This window comes from Gadus morhua, chromosome 18 (assembly GCF_902167405.1).
Source record: "Gadus morhua chromosome 18, gadMor3.0, whole genome shotgun sequence".
Classification (NCBI taxonomy): Eukaryota; Metazoa; Chordata; class Actinopteri; order Gadiformes; family Gadidae; genus Gadus; species Gadus morhua.
This window is the reverse complement of record NC_044065.1, coordinates 5,170,553-5,196,857: the sequence shown is the minus strand read 5'-3', so window position 1 is coordinate 5,196,857 and position 26,305 is coordinate 5,170,553. Positions and strand designations below refer to the sequence as shown.

Sequence of the window (26,305 nt, the reverse complement as noted above, 5' to 3'; positions counted from 1 at the left end):
AAATCATGGAATAGACAAGCGCTCGGTGCATTCAAGGAAAAACAAACTAGTGTGAAACGTCTTGCAAGAAGCTACAATGCTTAGAGTAACACAAATTAACAAAAATGTGTAGGGTACACTTATTGAGCGTCGTTAAGTTTGTCAGGAAGGAATGCGTCTCTTCTCCCGAGAGGATCTCATCTCCTCTCCACCTCTGACACTGGGGCTGTCTCTGGAAGATGGAGTGAGGGGGGTCACTCTGGGAGAGTGAGGAGAGGGGGGGGGGGGGGGGTCTCTGGGAGATGGAGGGAGGGGCCCCACTACCAGGCCCCCAGCACATGGAGCCATAAAACCCTGGCGCTGGGGGGCCGGCAAGGCCACGGGGATAAGGGGGAGGGATGACAAGACTCTGACCACAACAACGCCGTCAGCCAACGCACCGTACCCAACAGTCCGGGACCTCAGCCGCCGCACAGCCGCACGGATGAGGGAGTCAGCCCCGAGCATGAGGAAGATGGCGCTGATGACGATGACTGTGATGACGGTGATGAAGGGGGCCCAGTCCTGCGTGGTTCAGGGGTCCGGCACCGTGGAGTGCGTTGGCGGTAACATCACGGAGATGCCCTCGTTGAGCCCGCACACCACCGTCACCCTGTGAGTACATACGCACACACACGCACACGCACACGCACACGCACACGTACGCACACACACGCACACACACACACACACACACACACACACACACACACACACACACACACACACACACACACACACACACACACACACACATACACACACACAAACACGTGTGAATATCTTAATACATGCGACATGCTCACTAACATTTAATGTGTCATTTTAGAGCTAACCAAGGTCACTGCAAACGCTCACTAAAAGACATGGACGCTGCGGAACACATGATGGTGTTTTTGTTGTTTTATCGCTCACAAACTTCACAGACCTGACATCAGTCGCTCTTCTCAAAGGTTTTCCGGTCATGTTGGACTGACCTGGTAGAGGTGAACAGGATTATAACAGGTTTGAACCGGTTAGACGTCCAGAGCGTCAGGTGTTGATCTCGTCGGGACCACCAGCCATGCTGACGCTGAATGCCTTCCGAACACGCTAAGCTGAAGAGCATACTTCTCTTTAAGACTGTCAATACATGTTGGATCCAGTGTCAGAGCTAATACCAGTAAGGGATGTGCAGGGTTAGGGTTAGGTTTTAATGTTGCCAGGCCGATGATGAAAAACCGCATGTTTAGAGGCATAATGTGAAGCATGATTAGTTGTTTATTTTCAAATATACAGCTTTTAGGGACAGACAGAGCAACGGATAAGATATCTAAGATATCACATGCATAAGACATCTTATCTTGACTGTTTCCATGACCAAATGCATGTAAGGCACATCACTATAAGTCTGTTTCTATACACATCTACATGTGTGTTGCAGCACTTCAGCATTAGATTTTACCAGGAACTACATATTTAATTTAGCCTCATGTGGAACATGTATTATTCAACAATATGAGTTAATGGCAGAGAGTGCATTCATTCATTCACACCCAGATAATATATTAATCTGTATTATATTAAGTTTGTCTTCCAAAATAAAACACACATTTTACAATCTTGAGCATGTCTCTAAACTTCATAAAAGGTGTTTGATCACAATAATTTAGGAAATATCTGTAATATAAAAGTGGTTCTCTGCTGAACTTTTAGCGCAGTTGCTTTATGGAAGGAGTTATATCGTACTTTTTTAGGAAATAAATCTAAAATACTGTGTTTCTCTGCTTTCTCTTGCTTTTAGTATCACCCCTTTATTGAAGGTATTTAATCAACCCTAATAAAACCTATAAAATAACAGGGTTAGGGTTAGGGTTAGGGTTCCCTGCTATACGTTTAGTTCTGTCTCTTTATTGAAGGTGTTTACAGTAATCGTTGAATTCAGAAAATCTCTTTAAAAAAATAGTGTTTCTCTGCTAAACTTTTAAATCATCACTGTATTGAAGGTGTTTGATCGTTAGATTCCAGGAAAAATCAGTAAAAAAACAGTGTTTCTCTGCAGAACTTAAGCGGCAACATTTTATTCACGGTGTTTGATCAAATATTTTAGAAAAATCTGCATAACAACAGTTCCTAAGCAAAACCTTTGTGTGAAAGTGTCTGTGAATATTTTTTTTTAGTCTGTATTTGAAGGGTATCATTAAATCATTTGACATTTCGCTAACCCTAACACTATATTACAGTGTATTATCACTAAACACTAATGGTTCAGCAAGGCGCTTGCTTTCACAACTGTCGTGTTCAGAGCTCCTCAGGGGTACAAAGCCTCTGTTAACATCTTAAGTGGACGTGTAGCAGCTGTCTTCTCTGGAGGTGTGTGAGAAGGTGAAATCCTCCCCCTTCTCACAGTCTCGCATTAGAGAAATTATTATTATTATTATTATTATTATTATTATTATTATTATTATTATATTGTGTATATATATATATATATATCTATATATATATATATATATATATATATATATATATATATATATATATATATATATATATATATATATATATATATATTATAATTGGGATGGTGTAAAATTGGACTTCCGCCACGGTAGGGGGCAGTGTGGTAAGGGAAGCTCATGATCATGGCATCAGTGAATAGCCCAGGGGGTGTTGATATAAACAGCTGTTTTGTAAATATCTATAGGTTGTGCACAAGGTGTGGGTATATATGTATTTGGTGATTGTTTATTTTGTGTCATGTTTATTTTGTATTCACACAATGTACTTTCTGTTCAGTTATGTAGGATTGGTAGCTTTAGCTACAGAATGTTCCCCCAACTAATGGTCTGGCCCATACGGCCTTGATTGGTCCACTTCATTTCCCTATTTAATGGCTGCCTCATTTGGTGTTTAGGAGCTGAAGGTGGTGCTGGCTTGTCGGGAGGCCAGTACGAGAGACGTATGTTTCTCATAACATATCTTATGCTAAAATAACATATGTTATGTTATGCTATTTTAGGTTATGCTTGCTGACTGATGCAGGCATTTTCTTTTCTTTTGGAACGTTGCTTTATTTTTTTGTGCATTTTTTGGAGAACATAAAACTTCGCTTTTCTTTGTCCTGAGACCGGCGTGGGGCGACCACGCCGGTCCCTCACAAGGTGTTACAGAAGCTGATCCCTGGTTTGATTAATGTGTAAACAGTTATCTGAAAGGGAGTAGGAAGCATTTGTTCAGTGAAGATTTTAGATTCTTTTATTGAGAAAATTCCAACGTTCCAATTTAAACTAAATTTATACTAAATTCTTAAAATAATATCGCCCATACAGTATGAGCGATATTTGTTTAAGAATTTAGTACCTTAAATTTGAAGAAGATGACTAACTCCCTCTCTTATGAAGATACCTATGATTTGTTGGCCATACTTCTGGACCAAATATTGTACTGATACACCTTTAGAAGGAGAGATATTCTAATATTAGGATTTCTTTATCCTGTTTTATTATTTTAATTGATAAACACACACCAGTTATTTAAACATACTGGTATTGATAAAAATGAATTAATAATGGTTAAATACAATTCCAATTTGGCTCAAGAGGTTCACATACTTTCTAGCAACACTGTCAACAACAGCTTATTTTAGTTATGTATTTTGTTCATAAGAACCCATATTGGCCAGTTGTGTTTTGATTGTATTTATTTATTTTTCAATCATGTTATGTATTTTTCAATCATGTTAACTTTAAGAGGCACTATTACTGATTACTTTTTGTGAAAGTAACAAGAAGTAATAATAATAAATGCAAGACAGAGAAAGGCAGTACAAGAAGCCATGACATTTAGTGGTTCCCTTTGGCAAATACAGAAAAAAGTTAAAAGTTTGCAAGTGTTCTTTCCTTGTTTAGCTAAAATCAGTTTTATTTTTAAGTTACAATGTGAACGACAATGTACAATTATTTGTCAGATTTCCTGGCACAATTTATAAAAAAAAATGTTATTTTTGCATTGCAGTCACATACTTTTTTTTTTTCAGTGTAGGATTCTGTTCTTCTTTTACACCTCACACATCACACATATCAAAATCCAAAGCTTGGATATCAATAAGCTAATGTTGCAGCTGAAATGTTCTCTACATCACAAGACATGATGTGATACCATCTTTTTGGCACAGTAAATGTTTTTGTCCCAACATGTCAGTAGAACTACCCAGAAGTGCTTGTCTATCTACTGGTACAAAGAGCCTGTGTAAAAAGTGAAGTCTGAACTGAGGCTGGGTAGCTGGTTTTAGTATAGTACTGGTGCACCCCCTGTAATCTCAGATGCACTCCAAGGCATTCTGCTCTGGAACCGGGCCTGCTCATACATACTGAAAGGAGAAACACTGCCGTGGTGAATAACTTCCACAACGTATTCCTTTTGTACGTGTTTTCCACTGAGCCTGACTATAGGACTCCAAAGAGGAAGACACGTTTTTGCCAAACGAGTGGAACTCAGTTTGGAGGAATTGTGGGGGATGTAGTTCTAACTGGCCCTTTGTGTGTTGACAGGAATATCAGCCAGACCCATATCAAAGGATTGTCTCTCGAGACCTTCACAAACCTGAGCCACCTCAGCAAAGTGTAAGTAGTGTGTGTGTGTGTGTGTGTGTGTGTGTGTGTGTGTGTGTGTGTGTGTGTATTATTGTTCATTTCTCTATCCATGCATGACTATAGACAGAATGTGTGTGTCAATGTGCTTGCTGGGAGGATAGCTTGTGGACCTAGCGCGTAGTTCCGCTTGCAAAAGCGGCGTGTACTAAGTAGGACGATCTTGCTGGCTCCTCCCCTTCCTCCCAGGTGGATCATGAAGAACGTCATGCTGCTGAAGATCCAGGACTTCGCCTTTGCTAACCTCCCAGCGCTCCGGATTATGTGAGTGTGTGTGTGTGTGTGTGTGTGTGTGTGTGTGTGTGTGTGTGTGTGTGTGTGTGTGTGTGTGTGTGCGTGAAGAAAATCTGATTATTAATGAGAACGTGTGTGTGTGTGTGTGTGTGTGTGTGTGTGTGTGTGTGTGTGTGTGTGTGTGTGTGTGGGTGGGTGTGTGTGTGTGTCTGTGTATCGGTGCTCGTAAAAGAAAGACATGACAGCATTGCATTATGTTTTTTATATCCCTTGGTTAATTTGCTCAGTTGAAGGGTGTGTGTGTGTGTATGTGTGTGATTGTGTGTGTGCATACATGTGTGGGAGTGTTTACATGTGTGTAAAATGTGTGTGGCTGTGGGAGCGTGTGTTTGTAAATGCGTGTTGTGTGAGTGTTTGTGTGTGTGTCTCTCTCACTTTGTGTGTGTGCATGACTAGTTTGTGTTCATCCTCTTATAAGCACTGAGGTTACCGATGAGCCAAACATGTCAGATGAACTGCTCATTTATTGATGCCTGGTGTTCCCCTTCCAGATACATCTCTGAGAACCCCGCGTTGGAGACCATCGGCTCCAACGCCTTCTCCAACCTCTCTGCGCTCAACGAGATGTAAGTGGGCTGGAGAACCAAGCCATGCAGCGACAGCACAGCAACACACAGGCCCGACATCCAGCTATTCACCTCTCCCTTTATGAATGGTGTTTGTATGGACGTGTGCCGTCGTGTGTGTGTGTGCGAGTGTGTGTGTGCGTGTATACATGTGTATGTGTGTGTGCTTGCGTGTTATTGTGATGGTGTGTATGTGTGCGTGTGTATGTTTATTTGTGTGGTTTCCCACCAGAATCATCACCAAGTCGAAGCACCTGAAGAGCATCCACAGCTCTGCCTTCAGCGGCCTGAGTGAGCTGCAGTACCTGTTAGTATATGTTAGTACCTGTTAGTACCTAGTACTACCTGGTAGTACCTGTTAGAACCTGTTATTACCAGGTACTAACTACCTGTTAGTAGCTGTTAGTACCTGTTAGTACCTAGTTATACCTGTTAGTACCTGTTAGTGCCTGTAGATGCCTGTTAGTGCCTGCTAGTAATATATATATATAGGTTGAGGGTTGTGTATGTAATATATATATATATATATATATATATATATATATATATATATATATATATATATATATCGTAAGGGCAGGGTAAAAATCCAATCTGCATCTATTTCAAATGTTACTTTTGATTGTTTGAAGTGTATTCAAATTCGATGTTAGTATTGTGGCAGGGTGAGTTTCAACAGTTAAAGACCCATCCTTATGTACTAGTTGTGTATGTGCTTACTGTAGTAGCAGAGCACATTTATTTTGTGAATGAGGTGCTGCAGGTTGTGGCGAAAATGAATACATCACATAGTCAGTTGAGGCCGACTCAGTGTATTGAAAGAAGACCAATATCCATATTGCAGACAGACCACTGTTTGAAATTGTAATAATTTTTGGTGTCTCTGTTCATGGTTCTGCTGTGGAGAACCATCTCAAACACCGGCCTTGAGGTTTTCCCAGACTTCAGCAGAATCCTCTCTAATACATCGGGATTCCTGCTGTGAGCATGCACGCACTCACTCACACACATGCACACACGAGCACACACACACACACACATACACACACAGACACACACATGCACACACACACACACGGTCGCAAGGCATTTTGTCTGTGCGAACACACCATTTTAGACTCATTGTTAGTGTATCGGTCGCCCTTGAGTTGCTGATCCTCGCGGGGCCCGGTCTGACACCTTAGTCCGTCCTGCTCCATGTCCCAAGGGTCCTAGACGAGAACAGCTTCCTGCAGAGGGTCCCCGGAAACGCCTTCAGGGGTCTCTGCACGTGGACCATCGATGAGATGTAAGAGGCCCTCTGAGCCTGCTCCTCTGAGCCTGCTCCACATCCTCTGTCCCCTCCTGGAGGCGGGACTCTCCGGCCCTCCCTCTGCAGACGGCGGGATTGATTGGATGGATGATCCTTCCGCTCAGATCCCTGGACATCAATTTCACATCCTCCTTGCTGAAGTGTTGGTCTTTTACCGAGTTTCTAATTGAGTCGTAAGGATAGAATAGAGGATAGATTCTATCCTCCCGAATAGAGAATATATTATAGAGAATAGAGGATGGATTCTATCCTCCCGAATAGAGAATATATTATAGAGAATAGAGCATCCATTCGATCCTCTGTTTTTCGTGATAAAAAATACATCAGCTCCTGTCGTGTTCAAACCTGCTCGCTTACGACCCAACGTGGCTTCCTCTCCCACCGTAGACAGCTGACCAGGAACGGCATCACAGAGGTGGAGAGTGACGCCTTCAACGACACCCGGCTGATACGACTGTGAGTCAGACGGCTGCACCCAAACTACACCCAAACATTAATACAGTAGTCTTCTTCTCTCTTCCTTACTGACATTCTTCCTTACTGATGTTCTCCAATTCCTACAGCTCGCCATCTTTCTTCTTACATTCTCTTGATTTTCTTTCGTTCTTTCGTTCTTTATTTCTGTCCTTTGTTTCTTCCTCTCCTTCCCTCCTCCTTTCCCCCTCTCTGTCTCGTGTCTTGTTTGGCGTTGACGTTCGGCCTGTCCTTCCCTCTCCTCCCTCTGCTTCTCTGTGCTTTCTTCCTGCAGGATTCTGACAGGCAACCACCAGCTCACCACCATCCACCCCAACGCCTTCTCCGGGTCTGCAGGACTGACGTTACTGTGAGTAGGATGAGCGTCTGTCTCTCTGACACGCCACACATGGCGCAGTCTTCTGGGGAACGGAACCGGCCAATCACTGTAGGCTAATCTAAATAATCATCCAATTAGGATTGGAATTTAACAATTAATGATCCGGGCGTGGCCTCTTCTTGAATATTGCATTTCAAGAAGAGGCCACTCCCACTGCGGTGCAGCGAGAACATGGAGGAGAACGTACGATGAACTATCGAGGGGTCCCTAATGTACATTTGAATGTTATTATAAATTATGTATATTCTATATATTCTAGCAATGGGAAGACATGAGCTAGTGTTATTTTTGTAGACAGTCTACAAATGTAACCCCTGTGTTTAACTAGGTAGCTAGCCGATACTTGCTAAAACGTCCTTTGAATAAGGCAAACATTTGCGATGAACATAACGAGACTGTAAGACGGTTACGATCCAATGCGCGAGGCAAGGTGTCCGTTGTCTGTCCGAGCAGCCGTTCTGCTCCTCCGCTGAATCTCCGTTTGTGAGTTTTTGTTGCCATCTGTTGTTGTAATGGAAGATCTACAACTAAGTTCAGGAACCATTGGTTATTGCTCCTGTTCTTAGCGGTTTCATGGAGGGAAAATGCGTTCTAATGTCACCTCATCAGCGTGGTCTGTGAACATTCTCGTTCTTCATGATATCTCCTGGAGCAGATTGATGATTATTTATGCTTTACAATGCGGCTTGATGTTTCTAAGTACATGAGAAAATGTGATACACACTAACACTCATCTGCCAATGATCCATAGCTAATCTACACATTTGTGCTACATTTAGTGGTTAATCAGTATTTGGGATGGATTTGGCATTTATTGGTGCACCCCAACTAACTCCCATCGTATTTAGTCCAACCTTTCAAAGTGTATTTTAAAAAGGCGATGAGCTCAGCTCTGATAACGTGAGGCCGGTTCACATAGCAGAAACCTTCAAATGAAGGACAGGTAATTTGGGTAGAAAAGGGTTAGGGTTGCTTGAGATGGCACTCTGAGTTTGGCGTGTTGACATCACAGTGCATGCCTGACCCACACCTCCATGCGAGCCAGCTTTTACCGATAGTTGTAATCAGGAATAGAAGTTGTCATCAAAGTTGGACCATTGCAGTCTATTTCACTTCCTTCCAGTGTAATGAGATGATTCTGTTGTCACTTGGATAAACCATGCTATTACCACTTTACAAATGTTTGATGAACATCAAGCCATCTCTGACAAAACTTGCTGAAAAGATAAACCATGCTTTTAGGTATTATGTCGTGAACTCAAAACTGTTTGCAGATATTTAGTGATTCCATAATAAAGAAAGAAGTTGTAGAGAGGAACGCGTTGCGTCTGCGTATTTATAATGTAGCTGTACTAACAAGATTCAGCTCAGAATTATTTAAACGGGATATTCACAAAACGTTGGTACCAGATTATCTTGCCTTTGATATAGCCTGTCAAACATAATTCAGTTACTTCCTATCCTTTAATGGAACTTTCCCTTTATTCAACTCTAATCTTAAACAACGATTAGGATAATGAACTCAAACACCCAATTAATTCACGAAAAACTGGATAGAATCTGTTCTATATTCTATCCTCACGACTGAATTAGAAATCTGCTAAGAGTCCCAACAAGAGTTTACAGCCTTTAGCAGACGCTTTTATCCAAGGCGACTTACATCGTTTAATACCCACATAGACACACCGACGGCAGAGTCAACCATGCAAGGCGACGGCCAGCTCGTCAGGAGCAGTTAGGGTTGAGTGTCTTGCTCAGGGACACATCAACACTCAGCTAAGGGGAACTGGGGATCGAACTTGCAACCCTTCGGTCTACCTCCTGAGCTAAGCCGACCCCATGTGTGTGTATTTCAGCAAGCAGGGTCTGAACTTGATATCCCGGGAGTATTTGTGGGGTAAAGTCCAGCCTGGAGACGGGGGTCTCTAACAGGGTCACTCTCTGGGATCCCCCAGGGACGTGTCCAACACGGCGGTCCGTTCGCTGCCCGAGTCCATCCTGGAGGGCCTGGAGACGCTGGGCGCGGAGAACGCACGGCAGCTGCGGACGCTGCCTCCGCTGTTCGGCCGGCTGCGGCACGCCAACCTCACCTATCACTGGCACTGCTGCGCCTTCCTCGACTCCAACAGCAAGTAATGCATCATGGGAAATCCACCGCAGTCGGTGGGGACGGGAGGGTCACCCAACCGTTCATAATGGGGGATTAAATCCAGTTAAAATATGGACAAAAGTGATAAAGGATTCCATCAATATTGTCTTTAGTTATTAAGCAATTCATGAATCATAATAAATCATGATCTTTATTTTGATAATGTTTTTGTTGCATTGTTAAAACTGAATCGGCGTGCATACGTTTTTGTGTGTTTGTGTGTATCTATAAATGTGTGTGTGTTTGTTTGTGTATCTGTATTCATGTGCGTTTGTGTGTTCGTGTCTGTACCTGTGTGTGTGTGTGTGTGTGTGTCTGGAGCTGCAAATGGGTGTTAGTTTGTATATCATTATCCGTGTGTGTTTGTATCTGTGTGGATTTTTGTGCATCTCTATACCTGTGAGTGTATATCCCTATACCTGTGTGTGTGTATCTCTATATGTGTTTGTGTGTCTCTATACGTGTGTGTGTGTCTCTTGTGGTAACTCGGTTAGGCAGGAAGGCTCAAAGCAAGGACCAGGCAGGGTGTGAGGGTCCAAAGCCTCAAACGGCGGTTTATTGCACTCGGTAACAAACAGCTTCTCAAGCGCACGCTGTACATCCAAGGCGGGGGGTTGCTCGGGTCGTGGTCCACGTGTCCGCCGTGCGGCTCACGGTGCGGGGTCTCGGTCCTCTGCGTCGTCCTCTCTTCCACTCGACTCTCCTCGTTCTGTCGGCTGGTGGCCTCCTTTTAACTCCTGGGTGCCTCCCGCCCAGGTGTTCCTCGTTTCCCCGATTGCGGCTCTCCGGAGGACGGGGTATGTCGCCGGCTGTTGGCCACCGGCGGTATATCCCGGCCTCGACTCTCCCGAACAGGGGGCGTGGCACCGGGGAAATGCCACACACTCCCCCCCTTTGCCTATGCCCCTCCGTGCGCGGGGCCCAGCCCCCGCACGCATCTCGGCGGGAAAGAGCGTCGGCGTTGGTGTGTTCCCGCCCCGGCCTATGCTCCACGGTGAAGGAGAAGGGCTGGAGGGACAGGAACCACCTCGTTATCCGTGCGTTCGTGTCCTTGGCGGTGGCCATCCACTTCAGTGGGGCGTGGTCCGTCACCAGGACGAACTGGTGTCCTAGGAGATAGTAGGTTAGTTTGTTGACGGACCACTTAATGGCCAGCGCTTCCTTCTCCACCGTGCTGTAGTTCCGCTCGTGGGGGAGGAGCTTCCGGCTGAGATAGGTCACCGGGTGCTCCTCTCCGTTCCGGGCCTGGGACAGGACCCCACCTAGTCCCACCTCGGACGCGTCTGTTTGAAGGGTAAAGGGGAGGTTAAAATCAGGGGTGACTAGTAGCGGCTCACTACATAAGGCCCCCCGTAGGTCCTCGAAGGCCCTCGTCGCGGCCTCCGTCCACTGGACCCTATCCGGGAGGGCCTTCCGGGTGAGGTCGTTCAGGGGGCAGGCTAGGGTGGCATACCCCGGGATAAAACGCTGGTAATACCCCACCAGCCCCAGGAACGATCTCACCTGCTTCTTGGTCTGGGGTTGGGGCCACTCCCGGATAGCCGCCACCTTGTCCTCCTGGGGTCGCACGTTCCCCCTCCCCACCCGGTACCCCAAATAGGCCGTCTCCTCCCGCCCCAACCGGCACTTTGCAGGGTTGGCGGTCAGCCCGGCCGCCCGTAGGCCGTTAAGCACGGCCCGCACGTGCTTGACGTGTTCGTCCCAGCTGGCGCTGTGGATGATTATATCATCGATGTATGCCGCGGCGTAACTGCTGTGCGGCCTTAGGACCTGGTCCATCATCCGCTGGAACGTAGCGGGGGCCCCGTGGATACCAAAGGGCAGGACAGTGTACTGAAACAGGCCCCCCGGCGTCGCGAAGGCCGTCTTCTCCCGGGACGACGGTGCCAGGGGGACCTGCCAGTACCCCTTGGTTAGGTCCAGCGTGGACAGGTACCGGGCCGGCCCCAGCCGCTCGATCAGCTCGTCTACTCTAGGCATGGGGTAGGAGTCAAAGTCAGACACTTCATTTAACCGGCGGAAGTCATTACAGAACCGGTGGGTCCCGTCCGGCTTGGGCACCAGCACAATAGGGCTAGCCCAGGCGCTACGGGACTCCTCAATTACCCCCAGTTTCAGCATCCGCTCCACCTCGGCTCGGATGGCGTTGCGCCGGGACTCGGGTACCCGGTAGGGCGGGATCCGAACCGTCACCCCCGGAGCGGTCCGGATCTCATGAGAGATCACCGAGGTCCGCCCGGGCACGTCCGAAAACACGTCCCGGCTCTGCAGCACCAGCTCCCCGAGTTCTTGTCTCTGTGCGGGGCTGAGGTCGGTCCCCATCGGGACCTCAGGGATCGCGGGCCGAACCATCAAGGCCATGGGGGCCCGTAGGGGGGGGTCGTCCCCACCCCGCCACTGTTTTAATAGGTTCACATGATACACCTGGGTGGGCTTGCGTCTCCCGGGTTGCCGCACCTTGTAGTTGACGGGCCCCACGGCCTCTACCACCTCGTACGGCCCCTGCCATTTCGCGAGAAACTTGCACTCGCTGGTTGGAACCAGCACTAAGACCCGGTCGCCCGGTCGGAAGTTCCGCACGCGCGCCCCCCTGTTATACACGCGCGCCTGGGCCTGTTGTGCACGGGTGAGGTGGTCTCGGACTATGGGCCAGACCTTGGCCATTCGGTCCCTGACGAGCTCCACATGTTCGATGGTGGTCCGGTGTGGAGAGGGATGACTCTCCCACGCCTCCTTCGCGAGGTCCAGTATTCCACGGGGCCTCCTCCCATAAAGGAGTTCGAAGGGCGAGAACCCCGTGGAAGCCTGGGGCACCTCACGAATGGCGAAGAGGACGTGGGGGAGTAACTGGTCCCAGTTCTTCCCGTCCGCCTCGATGCTCTTCTTGAGCATCCGTTTGATGGTCTGGTTGAACCGCTCGACTAGCCCGTCCGTCTGCGGGTGGTATACCGAGGTCCGGAGCTGGGAGACCTGTAGCAGTTTTAGTAGCTCCTTGACTACGCGGGACATGAAACACGAGCCTTGATCGGTGAGGATCTCCTTTGGGAGCCCCACCCGGCTAAAGAGTAGCACTAATTCTCGGGCTACCGCCTTGCTAGTCGCCGCACGCAGTGGGAGGGCCTCGGGGTATCGGGTCGCGTAATCTAATATGACGAGGAGATATCGATGACCCCGGCTCGTCCTGGGGAGGGGTCCTACAATGTCCAGCGCTATTCTTTCGAAGGGGGTCTCGATAATGGGCATTGGTATGAGCGGGCTCCGCTCCACTGCCCGCGGGGCTACGCGCTGGCAGTCGGGACACTCCTGGCAGTAACGCGCTACGTCTCTACGAACCCCGGGCCAATAGAACCGCGCCACCACCCGCTCTCGCGTTTTGTCCATGCCCAGATGTGCGCCGAGCAAGTGTGTGTGGGCCATGAACAAAACCTTCGACACGTAGGGTCGCGGTACCACCAGTTGTTGTATTACCTCCCCCCCGCGCACGTCGACCCTGTACAGCAACCCCCGCTGAGTGCAGAAGTGGGGGTGGGTCAGGTGGCTCACTGAGTCCCTCACCTGACCGTCGTGGGCGACCACATGTCCCCACGCGTGCCGCAGGGCATCGTCCCGATGCTGGGCCGTAGCGAACTGTCCCGGACGGGCCGAGTTCTCCCCCCCGGCCTGGGCGAAGTCCGATAGCTCCGTTAGGGGGGAGCTCTCGGGCTCCTCGGGGGTGTTCCCCCTCTCGGAGGCGGTAACGGTGTCGGAGCTGGGCCCGGCTCCGTCTCCCGTTACCGGGCGTACCTGGTCCCCGGTAGATCGGGGCGGGCTTCCCGGTGCCGACGGACCCTCTCCTCCGGAACCCGGCGTGTCGTCCGTCTCGGTCCGCGTGGCGGTCGGTCGGCGGGTCGCTCCCAGGGCTGGTCCGTGGTCGGCGGCGGTCGTCGGGGCGGGTCCGGACTCCGACCCGGACTCTCGCGTCGGCGGGCGCCTGGCCCCTCGCTGGGCCGGGCGTCCGCTTCGGCCGGCGGGACGGTGCAGCTCTCGTCCCCCTCGGTTCCCCCTCATGGAGCTCCAGAAGCGGGTGAAGATGGGGCAGTCCCGGCCGATCAGGAACGGCACCGGAAGGGTCGGTACTATCCCGGCCCGGGCGACGAAGACCCCCTGTGGGGTGCGTACCACCACGTGGCAGGTTTCGTACGTCCGGGTGTCGCCGTGTACGCAGGAGACCTGCATCGGGGTTCCCGGTCTGCCCCCGGCTAGGTCGGCCCTCACCAGGGTCACGGCACTCCCCGTGTCCAGCAGGGCATGGGTGTCCTGGTGCATCACCTTGATGGGGACGGTGGGGGAGTCCTTGTCGCCCTGTGTCCAGCAGGTCGCCAGCATACAGGTGGGGCGGTCTCTCGGGGCAGTGCAGGCGGAGGGCATGGGGACGTCCTGTCGGTCGGGACAGTCCCGGACCAGGTGTCCCCGTTGTCCGCAGTGGTAGCAGCGCCGGACCTCGGGTTCCCCTCGTTCTCGGGGCGGGGTGGACGGCCGGGTCCTCGACGGCGGTGTTGGAGTCTCTCTCCGGGTGGCCCGGGGGTTGGGCCTCGGGCCCGCCGCCAGCCGCTGGGCCACCTGCCAGTTCTCCAGCTGGCGCACGAGGTCGTCCACGGTCTCAGGGTGGTGCTGGGCCAGCACCCTCCGGGCGTCGGGGGGCAGCTGTCGCACGACGTTGTCCACCACGACCCGATCCACGGGGCTGGGTCCCGCTCCGTCCACCAGCCACCTCCGGGCTAGCCGACATTGGTGGGCCACCTGGGTCCGTACGAGTCCTCGGACGTCGAACGTCCACTCGTGGAAATTTAGGGCCTTCGCAGCAAGGCTATGTCCATAGTAGGCCAAGACGGCCGCCTTGAGTGCGGGATATAGGCCCGCGTCCCCGGGGTTGAGGTCCTGACTCGCCTGCTGGGCGGGTCCGGTTAGAAACGGGGCCACTATACAGGCCCACTGGGCCTCTGGCCACCCCTCCCGGGTTGCCACCTGCTCAAATGTTTCTAGGTAGGCCTCGACATCGTCGTCGGGTCCTAGCTTTGTGAGCCGGCTCGTCGGGGCGGTGATCGGCGGGTCGCGGGTGGCCTGCTGGGTCAGGCGGAGCACCGCCTCCGTCAGCAGGGCCAGGCTGGGGTCCGACTCTCTCGGGCCGGCTGGCCCTGCGGCTGTCCCGGGGTTCTGCATCTACGTCCGCGGGTATTCACCTCCGCGAACGGAGGAACCGCACCGGGGGAAAAAAAAAGAAAAAATCCAAAAACGAAAAGCCACTGCCCAAAACGCGGGGTGGGGTCCTTACCGGGAGCCGTGCGTGGACCGAGTTGCCCGCATTCTCCACCATATGTGGTAACTCGGTTAGGCAGGAAGGCTCAAAGCAAGGACCAGGCAGGGTGTGAGGGCCCAAAGCCTCAAACGGCGGTTTATTGCACTCGGTAACAAACAGCTTCTCAAGCGCACGCTGTACATCCAAGGCGGGGGGTTGCTCGGGTCGTGGTCCACGTGTCCGCCGTGCGGCTCACGGTGCGGGGTCTCGGTCCTCTGCGTCGTCCTCTCTTCCACTCGACTCTCCTCGTTCTGTCGGCTGGTGGCCTCCTTTTAACTCCTGGGTGCCTCCCGCCCAGGTGTTCCTCGTTTCCCCGATTGCGGCTCTCCGGAGGACGGGGTATGTCGCCGGCTGTTGGCCACCGGCGGTATATCCCGGCCTCGACTCTCCCGAACAGGGGGCGTGGCACCGGGGAAATGCCACACTCTATACGTGTGGGTGTATCTCTAAAACTGTTTGTGTGTGTATCTCTGTACCTGTGTGTGTATCTCAATTCCTGTGTCTGCGTGTGTGCATCTCTGTGTGTATCTCTTTATCTTTGTGTGTGTGTTTGTATGTGTGTGTGTATTTCTTTACCTGTCTGTGTGTGTATCGCTTTATATATATGCGTGTGTGTGTATCTCTTTACCTGTCTGTGTGTGTGTGTGTATCTCTATACCTTTTTGTATTTCTTTACCTGTGTGTTGGTGTGTGTGTATCTCTTTATCTTTGTGTGTGTGTGTGTGTGTGTGTGTGTGTGTGTGTGTGTGTGTGTGTGTGTGTCGGCCGCAGGTCCAAGTGGGACTCCATCTGTTCACAGCCAGAGGCCCATCTGCCGATATACTGGAAGTTCTACCAGGCCCACTGCACCAAGTCCTGCAACCCCCAGCCCGACGCGTTGAACCCCTGCACGGACATCATGGAGACGTCCCCCCTCAGGGTCCTCATCTGGGTCATCTCCCTCCTGGCCCTGCTGGGCAACGCCACGGTGCTGCTAGTGCTGCTAGGTGACCTGGGGGGGGGGGGGGGGGGGGGGGGGGGGGGGGGGGGTTCTGGGCGGAGGTGATGGGGTCCGACAGGATGGGGAGGGCGGAGGTCTCGGGTGGAGGTGATGGGGTCCGTCTGGATGGGGAGGGCGGAGGTCTCGGGTGGAGGTGATGGGGTCGGACAGGATGGGGAGGGCGGAGGTCTCGGGCGGAGGTGACGGGGTCCGACTGGAAAAAACGACCGACTTTTGGGGGAGCCTGTGCGACTCCCTCTAATGTGTGTGTGAGCGAACTGTAACAAAACCTCTTTCCCTCCCTCCCCCTCCCGCTGTCTCCCTCCCCCCCACCTCTCCCTCCCAATGCCTCCCCCCCTCCCCACCTCCCCCTCCCCCTCCCGCTGCCTCCCCCCACCTCTCCGTCTCCCTCCCACCCCCCTCACCCAGCCAGCCGGGCCAAGCTCACCGTCCCTCGTTTCCTGATGTGCCACCTGGCGTTCGCTGACCTGTGCATGGGCGTGTACCTGGTCGTCATAGCGATGGGGGACATGGTCACGCGGGGGCAGTACTTCAACCACGCCATTGCCTGGCAGATGGACTACGGCTGCAACATCGCCGGCTTCTTCACGGTGTGTGTGTGTGTGTGTGTGTGTGTGTGTGTGTGTGTCCAGGTGTTTACATGTTTATGTGTGACGACATTCCCGTGTGTGTGTGTGTGTGTCCAGGTGTTTACATGTTTATGTGTGACGACATTCCCGTGTGTGTGTGTGTGTGTGTGTGTGTGTGTGTGTGTGTGTGTGTGTGTGTGTGTGTGTGTGTGTCCAGGTGTTTGCCAGCGAGCTGTCGGTCTTCACTCTGACGGCCATCACCTTGGAGCGCTGGCACACCATCACCAACGCCCTGCGCCTGGACCGCAAGATCCGGCTGCGCCACGCCTGCGTCGTCATGGCGGCGGGCTGGGTGTTCGCTCTGCTGGCCGCCGCGTTGCCCACCCTGGGGGTCAGCAGCTACGACAAGGTGGGGACCCCTGGTGCCCGTTTGGGGGGGTGGAGGGGGGGGGGGTCTGGGTCCTACGCTAATGGGAGCTGCGAGGATGCTTAGTTAATTCTGTCATATGAAATGTATATATATATATATATATGTACATATATTTAGTATATGTATGTATGGATGCCAATGTATGCTACACATGAACCTCCTGAGATGAAGCAATTTGATTGGTTCGCTACTTCGGGATATTGGCCAATATCCCATGATTGAGACCTCAAGCTCTGGATATTGCGTGACGGTCGTATCGTCGTTGCTCGCGTGTGGCTGTGAGTGCTTGCGTGTGTGTGTGTGTGTGTGTGTGTGCGCCCCCCCCCCCCCCCCCCCCCCCCCCCAAGGTGAGCATCTGCCTGCCGATGGACGTGGATTCCCTGCTGTCCCAGGTGTACGTGGTGGGCCTACTGCTGCTCAACGTGCTGGCCTTCCTGGTGGTCTGCGTCTGCTACTTCAGCATCTACCTGGCGGTGCTCAAGCCCTCGTCCACGCCGCCGCACGCCGCCGACACCGACGTGGCGCAGCGCATGGCCGTGCTCATCTTCACCGACTTCCTGTGCATGGCGCCCATCTCCTTCTTCGCCATCTCGGCCGCCCTGAAGCTGCCGCTCATCACCATGTGGCACGCCAAGCTGCTGCTGGTGCTCTTCTACCCCATCAACTCCTGCGCCAACCCCTTCCTCTACGCCTTCTTCACGCGCACCTTCCGCCGCGACTTTGTGCTGCTGGCCGCGCGCTTCGGCCTCTTCAAGGCGCAGGCACAGATCTACCGCACCGAGAGCTCCACCTGTCAGCAGCCCGCCTGGGCATCGCCCAAGAGCAGCCACGGCACGCTGTACTCGCTGGCCAACATCAGCCACTAGCCCCCCGAACCCTCTGGTCCTCCCCTCCACCCACCTGCAGCCACAGGACGCTGGACTCACTGGCCAACAGTCACTAGCCCTCGACCCACTATAGCCCTCACAGGACCCTGGAACCACTAGCCTCACAGGACGCTGGACTCATTGGCCAACAGTCACTAGCCCTCGACCCACTAGCCCTCACAGGACCCTGGAACCACTGGCCAACATGAGTCTCCTCCGCTCCACCCCACGCCCTTACCAGCAGCCGCCACCAGGGGGCAGTGAGGGTCCAACCCAGAGCCAACGTCTTTGGGGAAATCTCACGGGAACTGGACATGCCAATAATGCCGGAGGCACAGTAAACAGTTTTGCAGTTATTATTATTGCAAAGGGATATCGTTTGTATTATTGTTTGTTTGGTTTTCCTTGTCTTTTTCGTTGTTGATTAATCTTTGGTTGTAACCTCATTCTATTGAGTCTCTTTGCTTTTTGGAGAGTGAATCAAATATTTGAATATTTGATAATTAATTTAACTCAAATATTGTCGACCGGACGTCTTGAGCATCCACACAAAAAAAGTGGTAAGGTGTTTTTTTCACTGAACTAAATTTAATGCTGTATTTAACTCTGTATCAAACAGTTTGCTTGTATATCCTGAATAACATTTATACATATATGATACGTGAACCCCAGTTTCCTCATGAGTGGCTATTATGTACAGACGACTTATTGAAGACAGTTCTGGAAAGGATTGAATCTTACTCTAATGCGCGAACACGCACACACACATACACACACACACACACACACACACACACACACACACACACACACACACACACACACACACACACACACACACACACACACACACACACTGTCTCTCAAACACAGACACACACACTGTCTCACACACACATTCTACAACACACACACACATACTGTCTCAAACACGCATACTCTCTCTCACACACACGCACATTCTCACACAAACAAACACACATTCTCTCACACATAAACACACACTGTCTAACACACACACACATTCTCTCACAGACACACACACACAAGTACACACAAACAGAAGCACCCCCCCCCCCCCCCCCCCGCACAAACACACACACAACCAACGTCTCCTTTTATCTCTTAGCACTCTTCAAGGTTCTTCGTTGCATCCGAGGCGTTCAAGGACAGAGGGACCTTCTCCTGCCAAGGTGTTTGTGAGTCTGTGTGTGCGTGTGTGTGTTTGTGTGTGAGAGAGAGAGAATGTTTGCGTGTGTGAGAATGTTTGTGTGCGTGTGTTTCTGTATATGTATGTTTATTTGTGTGCATGTGTGTGTGTGTGTGTGTGTGTGTGTGTGTGTGTGTGTGTGTGTGTGTGTGTGTGTGTGTGTGTGTGTGTGTGTGTGTGTGTGTGTGTACACCACTGGATAAGAAACAACGCCCTGTTGAGGAGTCAAGGCTGCATGTCAGAAGGGGTCTGTTGTTGTAACTCTGCTATTAAGAACAGTTTTTCTTTCTTATCCCTCTCTCTGATGTTTATGAATCGTAATTCATCGGTTTGTAATTTTTTTGTAAAAAAAACATTAGTTACTTTACTCAGTAATATTATTGGATGAAGTCCAGCACCCCCATGTCTATCTAGAGCAATAGAGAGGAAATGGTGCGGAGTTCTGCATCCACAATCCACATATCACCCAAACTATCGTGAAACTCTTTTGTACTTTTTTATTGGAGTGTACTTATTCAATGCCGACCAGATTTAAAGCTAGTTTTTTTTATTGCCAATAAAGCTCTTTGATTTGATGGGTTAGGAAAAGTAGGGGAGAGGGAATTTATTTTCGTAATTAAAAAAAATGGTTCTTGGTTAAAAAAGAACAGCAGATGGCGCCCTTTACACATTTCAGAATAAGATACTTGCTTTCAACAACTTACTACGCGTAAGATGACACCCACAGCACCCAGTAGCGGGGCCGGGGGATAGGGGGCCTGAATAGAATAAAGTGAAATAAAATAGTGTACAATAATCCATCCATGCTACACACCACCTAGGGGGCTCCTCCTCCGGACAAAGGACACAGGGTGATGATGATAGAAATTCGTTAATTTACTGTTTAAGTGTCAGCAAATGAACATCATAATGGCGGTGCTCTATGCTGCATGCAGGAGATCTCTCCCTGAGGGTCTGTAGTGATGGCCGGTCTAATCTGTGCACGCTGATTACTCAATGAGCAACAGGTGTCCAGAGTCCAATGAGACCCAGCCAGATGATGCTGCTTCAACCAGCCATCAGCCACATACACTACATAATCTGTAAAAATACATCGAAAATTATAAAAGGGGACACTAAATAGAATGGAAGGGAAATACAGAGAATGGGGGATATTTTATAACTTGGGCAAAGGTGGGGGGGGGGGGGGGGGGGGGGAGCCATAGTTGCCTACTAATGACCCCGGACAGTGATTTATAAATGTATTGTAAATGATCAAAGGGAATTCTAACTCTGTCTGTCTGTCTGTCTGTCTGTCTGTCTGTCTGTCTGTCTGTCTCTGTCTCTGTCTCTGTCTCTGTCTCTCTGTCTCTCTCTCTCTCTCTCTCTCTCTCTCTCTCTCTCTCTCTAAGAATAGAGCTCTTATAAACCTTGAATGCATTGAGGTGTGACAGCTCCATCTCTTCCTGAAAGCCTTCGCTCCCTTGTTCCCCAGAGCTGGTCATGGGGGCGATCCGGCTGTTAATTCAGCGCAGTGCTGCATCAGAAGCACTTAGTTCAGTCTGAGACCGACCTCTCACCCTCTGTACTGAAACATAATGAAGTCTGGAGCTGCAGAACACAGGGAACTGGAATAATTCCTCCTGTGTGTGTGTGTGTGTGTGTGTGTGTGTGTGTGTGTGTGTGTGTGTGTGTGTGTGTGTGTGTGTGTGTGTGTGTGTGTGTGTGTGTGTGTGTCCTTCCATTTGGGTATGGACATGTGTATCTGTGCGCAAGGTTGTGTGAGTGTGTGTGTTTGTGTGAGTGTGTTTTGGATGTGTTTTATGAGTGCACATGTGTGTAGCCAACAGAGAATGTGTGCTTGCACTTGATCCTGTCATACATCCATATCTCTGCGTGTGTGCGTGTATGTGTGTGCGGGTGTGTGTGAGATAAGAGATAGAACGCGTGTACTATACTGTTATAATCTTGCATATACACCAGTATACTCATACACATACACACACTATTATACTCCTTTTACATGTATGTATGTATGTATGAGTGTATGATATCATCCGGAGGCACACACAGCTTTTGGCCATTATATATTATATTATATTATATTATATTATATTATATTATATTATACTATATTATATTATATTTTATACAACGGGGGACCTAAATCCAGCGATCTGATTGGTTCCCAACTGTTGTATAATGAGCGTATACATAACTGCTATGACGCCCGATCATAGTAAAGTAAAACATATGTTGGATGATGGAGAGCGTGTAAATGTTGTTACTCCGGGAGTGAGCAAGGCGATGGAGAGACTAACGAAAGCTTAGGCACACGGCGAGTGAACTGCTCCATAGGATAAATTGCCGGCGAACCGCTCTATCGGAGCCTTCTCTCGGAGGGACGCTAAAGTGTGTTTCATAGCGACCGTCGATGCATAGCGGCAGCCAGGAGGGACTACTTTTTTGTTTTCTTTAATTAAACGGCTCTTTTGACTTTCTTGGTTTCTTTTTAAATGTAGTGTGTCTATGACTTTCATTTCGCCATAACAGCAACCGTTGTATAAAAGCAATAGATCACTTCAGTCAGTGGCATGTGCTCATTATACCGCTGTGAAGGGGGTCGCCGGCCCTCCTCTGCGCGTCGGGGCCGGACAACGCCCCTTAACAGTGGTATAATGAGCACATACCACAGCCTGGCGTGATCTATTGCTTAAATATTACATTATATTATATTATGCAGATACATAGAGCTCCTGGAACCCCCGCCGGAGCTCCCGGAGTCTTCTAGATTAGAATATTTAATAGAATGGATGATATTATGAAACCTCAACGACTGCGTCGGTTTTTCTAACGTTTCTGGTACTCCCAGAACACGTAGAGACCGGCCATGGTTGAGAATGAATTGTCGGTCACAAGAGGAAGCCTCTCTCAAACTCAGGCGGCCACGTGAACAGGCGACCAATTTTGTTTTTGGTGCGAACAGAGCCTGACAAAATCGTTGGAGAATCAAAAGTGAAATGACAGCGCAGTATTTTGAGCGCCAGAGCAACCGCCGTCAGACAATCCGTTTCATTCAAGCTCACTTCCTTTTCATTCAAACTCTCTTCCGTTTCATTGAAACTCTCACACACACTACTATGCTCTCTCACACATACTACTAGTCTCTTACATTAACAACTATGCTTTCTCACACACACTACTATATTCTCTTGCATAAACAACTATACTCTCACATACACTACTATACTCTCTCACATACACTACTATTCTCTCTCACACACTGCTATACTCTCTCACATACACTACTATACTCTCTCACATACACTACTATTCTCTCTCACACACTGCTATACTCTCTCACATACACTACTATACTCTCTCACATACACTACTATTCTCTCTCACGCACACTACTATACTCTCTTGCATAAACAACTCTCTAACATACACTATTATACTCTCTCACATACGCTACTATACTCTCTCACATACCCAACTACTGTACATGCTCTCTCACACACTACTATACCAGTCCCTCCAGAATTTCACAGGCCTTTTTTGAGATTGTTGCGGCCTAAAATGCCTGACGTTGCGTGAGCTTTTCCAAAAAGTTGCGATGAAAGTTGTGTTTTTTAGGTTTTTGTTGCGATTACAGTGCGAGAGGAAGTGAAAGTTGGCTAAAAGTTGCGAAAGTTGCGATTTTCCCGATGTTAAATATTAAGTTATTACTGCAATTTTCCCCGAGTAATTTGTTAAATATTAAGTTATTACAGAAAAAAACATTAATTAAACGAACAAAAACACTGAGAAATGGTCCTAAGAATAATTGATTGTTGATTCTTTGAGCGCTGGCAATTGACTTGCATGCAACAGCCTGTGTCAGTGATCTGCCTCGTCGTCTGACGTCCTGCCTGCAGTTTGTAGTTCTGTAGTTATGTTTTGCGGTGGCAAAATGCTTATCAATGGAAGATTTATGCTTATGTTCCACCACAATATTGCATGCAGTGCAAAATAATTTCCCCCCGCTTTCATGTAGAATACAAGGATAATGCTTTTCGCGATCTTTCGCAGTTATTTTGGTCGGCAAGTGTGAAACGTTGGACGCGCACATGCTGCATGAATGCTTGAATCACTTGATCGAAGTAAACACGGAAGAAAGGCGGAAGGTAGTTTGTCAACGTCAGTTCAAGACGACGCCAATGATTGGTCAAATTTGCGGGAAAGTTGCGGCACCGCCCTGAATTCGCGGTGATTGGTTGATTCTGCGTTGAAGTTGCAAATCACAATATCGCGAAATCCTGGAGGGTCTGCTAACAGCTATACTCTCTCTCATACACTACTATTCTACACTACTATACTCTCTCACATACACGACTATACACTCTAACATACACGACTATACAGTCTCATACATACATGTAAAAGGAGTATAATAGTGTGTGTGTATGAGTATACTGGTGTATATGCGAGATTATAATAGTGTGTGTAAGACCAAGTATGAATTCTGTCCCAGGCGGCCCATCATACGCGTGCGTGGGGGGAGATGAAAGCAACACATCGCCATGACGCCACGGCAGCAGCTTGAGCAGAAGAATCATGTCTATGCCTATATTAACGTGAGTATGTGTGTGTGTGCGTGTGTGTGTGACATCATTGATATGTGATGGTACAGCTTTGTGTATGGATGAATATGGTTGGGTGTTACTATTTATTTGTGTGTGTGTGTATTGTTTTCGTCAGAAGGGAGAAGGCATCTGGGGCCGTTTATGTTGTCACGAGGCTCCTTCCTCCCCATCCATATCTCCTCCTCCTCCTTCCTCTCCCTCCGTATCTTATCCCTTCCTCTTCCTCCTATGTCCTCCTCCTCCTTCTTTCCCCTCCTCCTCTTCCTCTCTCCTCCTTCCTCAGATTGCTCCTTCTCCCCTACCTCCTCTCTCCTCACCGCTCCTCCTCCTCCTCCTCTTCCTTCCTCCCCCTCCTATCTTCTCCCCCTCCTCCTCCTCCTCTTCCTCCTCCTCTTCCGCGTGCCTGGTCTTGGTAATTAAGTTTTGGTCTCTAAGAAGCTAAATATATGACTGGGTCTGCAGCAGCATTTAATGCAATAAGTGTGCCAAAAACACAAACACACACACACCATACATCACACAGACGCACACACACACACAACACAACCACACACATACACACACACACACACAGTCACACACACAGAGGAAGAATACCAGGAATTCATTGAGGGGGTGTGTATACGTAGAAACTCTTCCCACACTATTATATTACTACTGTGTGTGGGCAAACAAGTGAGTGTGACGTGTGTGTGGTGGTGTGTGCGTGTGCATCTGAGGGCCTGTGTATGTGTGATGGTGTGTCCGTGTGCATATTTAAGTCTGCGTGTGTGGCGTCTGTGTATGTGTACGTTGGGTTTCCAGGGTTTGACCAGAGGCCCCGGGGTTCTGTGGGGACCACGGGTTCGATGCCAGGACTGAGCCGAGACAGACGGTACTGGACTCCCTGACGTCACAGAGTGTCGTGCCTCTGATACCATAACAGACGTTAGAGAGAGAGAGAGAGAGAGAGAGAGAGAGAGGGAGAGGGAGAGAGGGAGCGAGAGAGAGGGAGCAAGAGAGAGAGAGAGAGAGAGAGAGAGAGAGAGAGAGAGAGAGAGAGAGAGAGAGAGAGAGAGAGAGAGAGAGGGAGAGGGAGAGGGAGAGGGAGAGAGGGAGCGAGAGAGAGGGAGCAAGAGAGAGAGAGAGAGAGAGAGAGAGAGAGAGAGAGAGAGAGAGAGAGAGAGATAAATGACTGATAGTGGTCCCCGGGCGTTGTACATAGCTTACTCAGATCCCAGCGCAGGCAAACGAAACAGTCCGAGAGACATATACACACACACACACAAAGGTACTTTAGTAATCCCATTCCCAGATATATAGATTCAATACCTACTGCATTATATATACGTGAAAAATAATATATCCTATAATAGTGTCTGTGTGACTCAAGAGCTCCACCTTCTGAAGGCTCGAGGCGTGAATACTAAATGTGTCGGGGCGCGTTCCGGAATCACGATGCGGGAATCGTGGGTTTGGGTCGATTAATTATCCTGTGAAAGATTGGAAGAGGCAGTCTCTCTGTTTCTGTCATCGGGTCAGAGGCCGTTTCTCTGGAACACCGGGAATGTTCTTCGAACATAGAGGAATATTGTTGAGAAATAGGTCAGAGGTCCGAGGACCAAAACTGTAAGGGAAAATAAGTGTGACCTCATGACCTTAGTCAGACTGAGATGTAAGTGACGTCATCTAACCAGCGCTTCATCCAACGTGGTTGATAAGTTAGGCTGATAACCATCAAAGCCTGCAATCTGGTTTTCGTGAACATTACAACTTAACTTTAGATGACTTTTACCCCTACTGTGTTTCCATTGTTGCTATCGGTTAGTTTATTTACAGTTCTGTATTTGTTGATGTGAGAGAGAGAGAGAGAGAGAGAGAGAGAGAGAGAGAGAGAGAGAGATAAATGACTAATAGTGGTCCCCGGGCATTGTAAATAGCTTATTCAGATCCCAGCGCAGGCTGATCATCACACGGGGAGTTGGGGGGAGTCGGCTTTGCATGGTTTAAATTAGCCAGTGTTTCCGAGTTACTTTCCTCCCTTCATGACGCAGTGGCCGTCGCAGTACGACACTCTCATTGGACGGCTCTGTTTCGCACCGGTGACATGACGATGATGATGATGATAGGTTTTTCACGAGGAAGGTTTCTTCTTGTGGGGAGAATATATAACAGGATGCTGGTAATAGCCCAGACGCAACCGTGTGTGTGTTTGGATGTGTGAATGTGTCTATGCATGTGTGTGTGTGCGTGCGAATATGTTTGCATATGTGTGTGTGTGTGTTTGTGTGGGGAGGTTATGCATTAGTGTGTGTTTATATGTGGGTTGGTTATGTAGGAGTGAATGTTTGGATGTGTGTGTGTGTGTGTGTGCGAACATGTTTGCATGTGCATGTGTGAGTGTGTGTGTGTGCGTGTGTGTGTGTGTGCGTGTTTGTGCATGTGTGTGTGTGTGTGTGTGTGTGTATGTGTGTCTGTTTGTATAT

The 26,305-nt window shown here is 49.4% G+C and overlaps 2 protein-coding genes across 2 annotated transcripts in view; one reads left to right on the top strand and one right to left on the bottom strand.

Annotated features, from left to right (window-relative positions):
• The first annotated feature begins 375 nt into the window (after positions 1–375).
• fshr (follicle stimulating hormone receptor) lies at positions 376–18,689 on the top strand. Its single transcript, XM_030341011.1, has 14 exons — positions 376–633; positions 4,551–4,622; positions 4,839–4,913; positions 5,435–5,509; positions 5,742–5,816; positions 6,416–6,490; positions 6,717–6,797; positions 7,209–7,277; positions 7,570–7,644; positions 9,630–9,806; positions 15,930–16,144; positions 16,567–16,748; positions 16,945–17,136; positions 17,505–18,689. The coding sequence occupies exons 1-14, from the start codon at positions 464–466 to the stop codon at positions 18,021–18,023; spliced, it is 2,052 nt and encodes a 683-aa protein (XP_030196871.1). The 5' UTR covers positions 376–463; the 3' UTR covers positions 18,024–18,689.
• Positions 10,350–26,305, bottom strand: part of LOC115531649 (uncharacterized) — an 18,589-nt gene continuing 2,633 nt past the window's right edge. The window contains exon 2 of the mRNA XM_030341010.1: positions 10,350–15,582. Within this exon, the coding sequence (XP_030196870.1) occupies positions 10,406–15,022 (4,617 nt within the window). The 5' untranslated portion in view covers positions 15,023–15,582 and the 3' untranslated portion in view covers positions 10,350–10,405. The remainder of the gene's footprint in view (positions 15,583–26,305) is intronic.

Bases quoted from the DNA above. Each gene is read 5' to 3' on its own strand.
- fshr (XM_030341011.1), top strand. From the start codon at position 464: ATGAGGGAGTCAGCCCCGAGCATGAGGAAGATGGCGCTGATGACGATG. The intron at 5,510-5,741 runs GTAAGTGGGCTG...GTTTCCCACCAG, and splicing joins CTCTCTGCGCTCAACGAGAT to AATCATCACCAAGTCGAAGC. The intron at 7,645-9,629 runs GTGAGTAGGATG...GGGATCCCCCAG, and splicing joins TCTGCAGGACTGACGTTACT to GGACGTGTCCAACACGGCGG.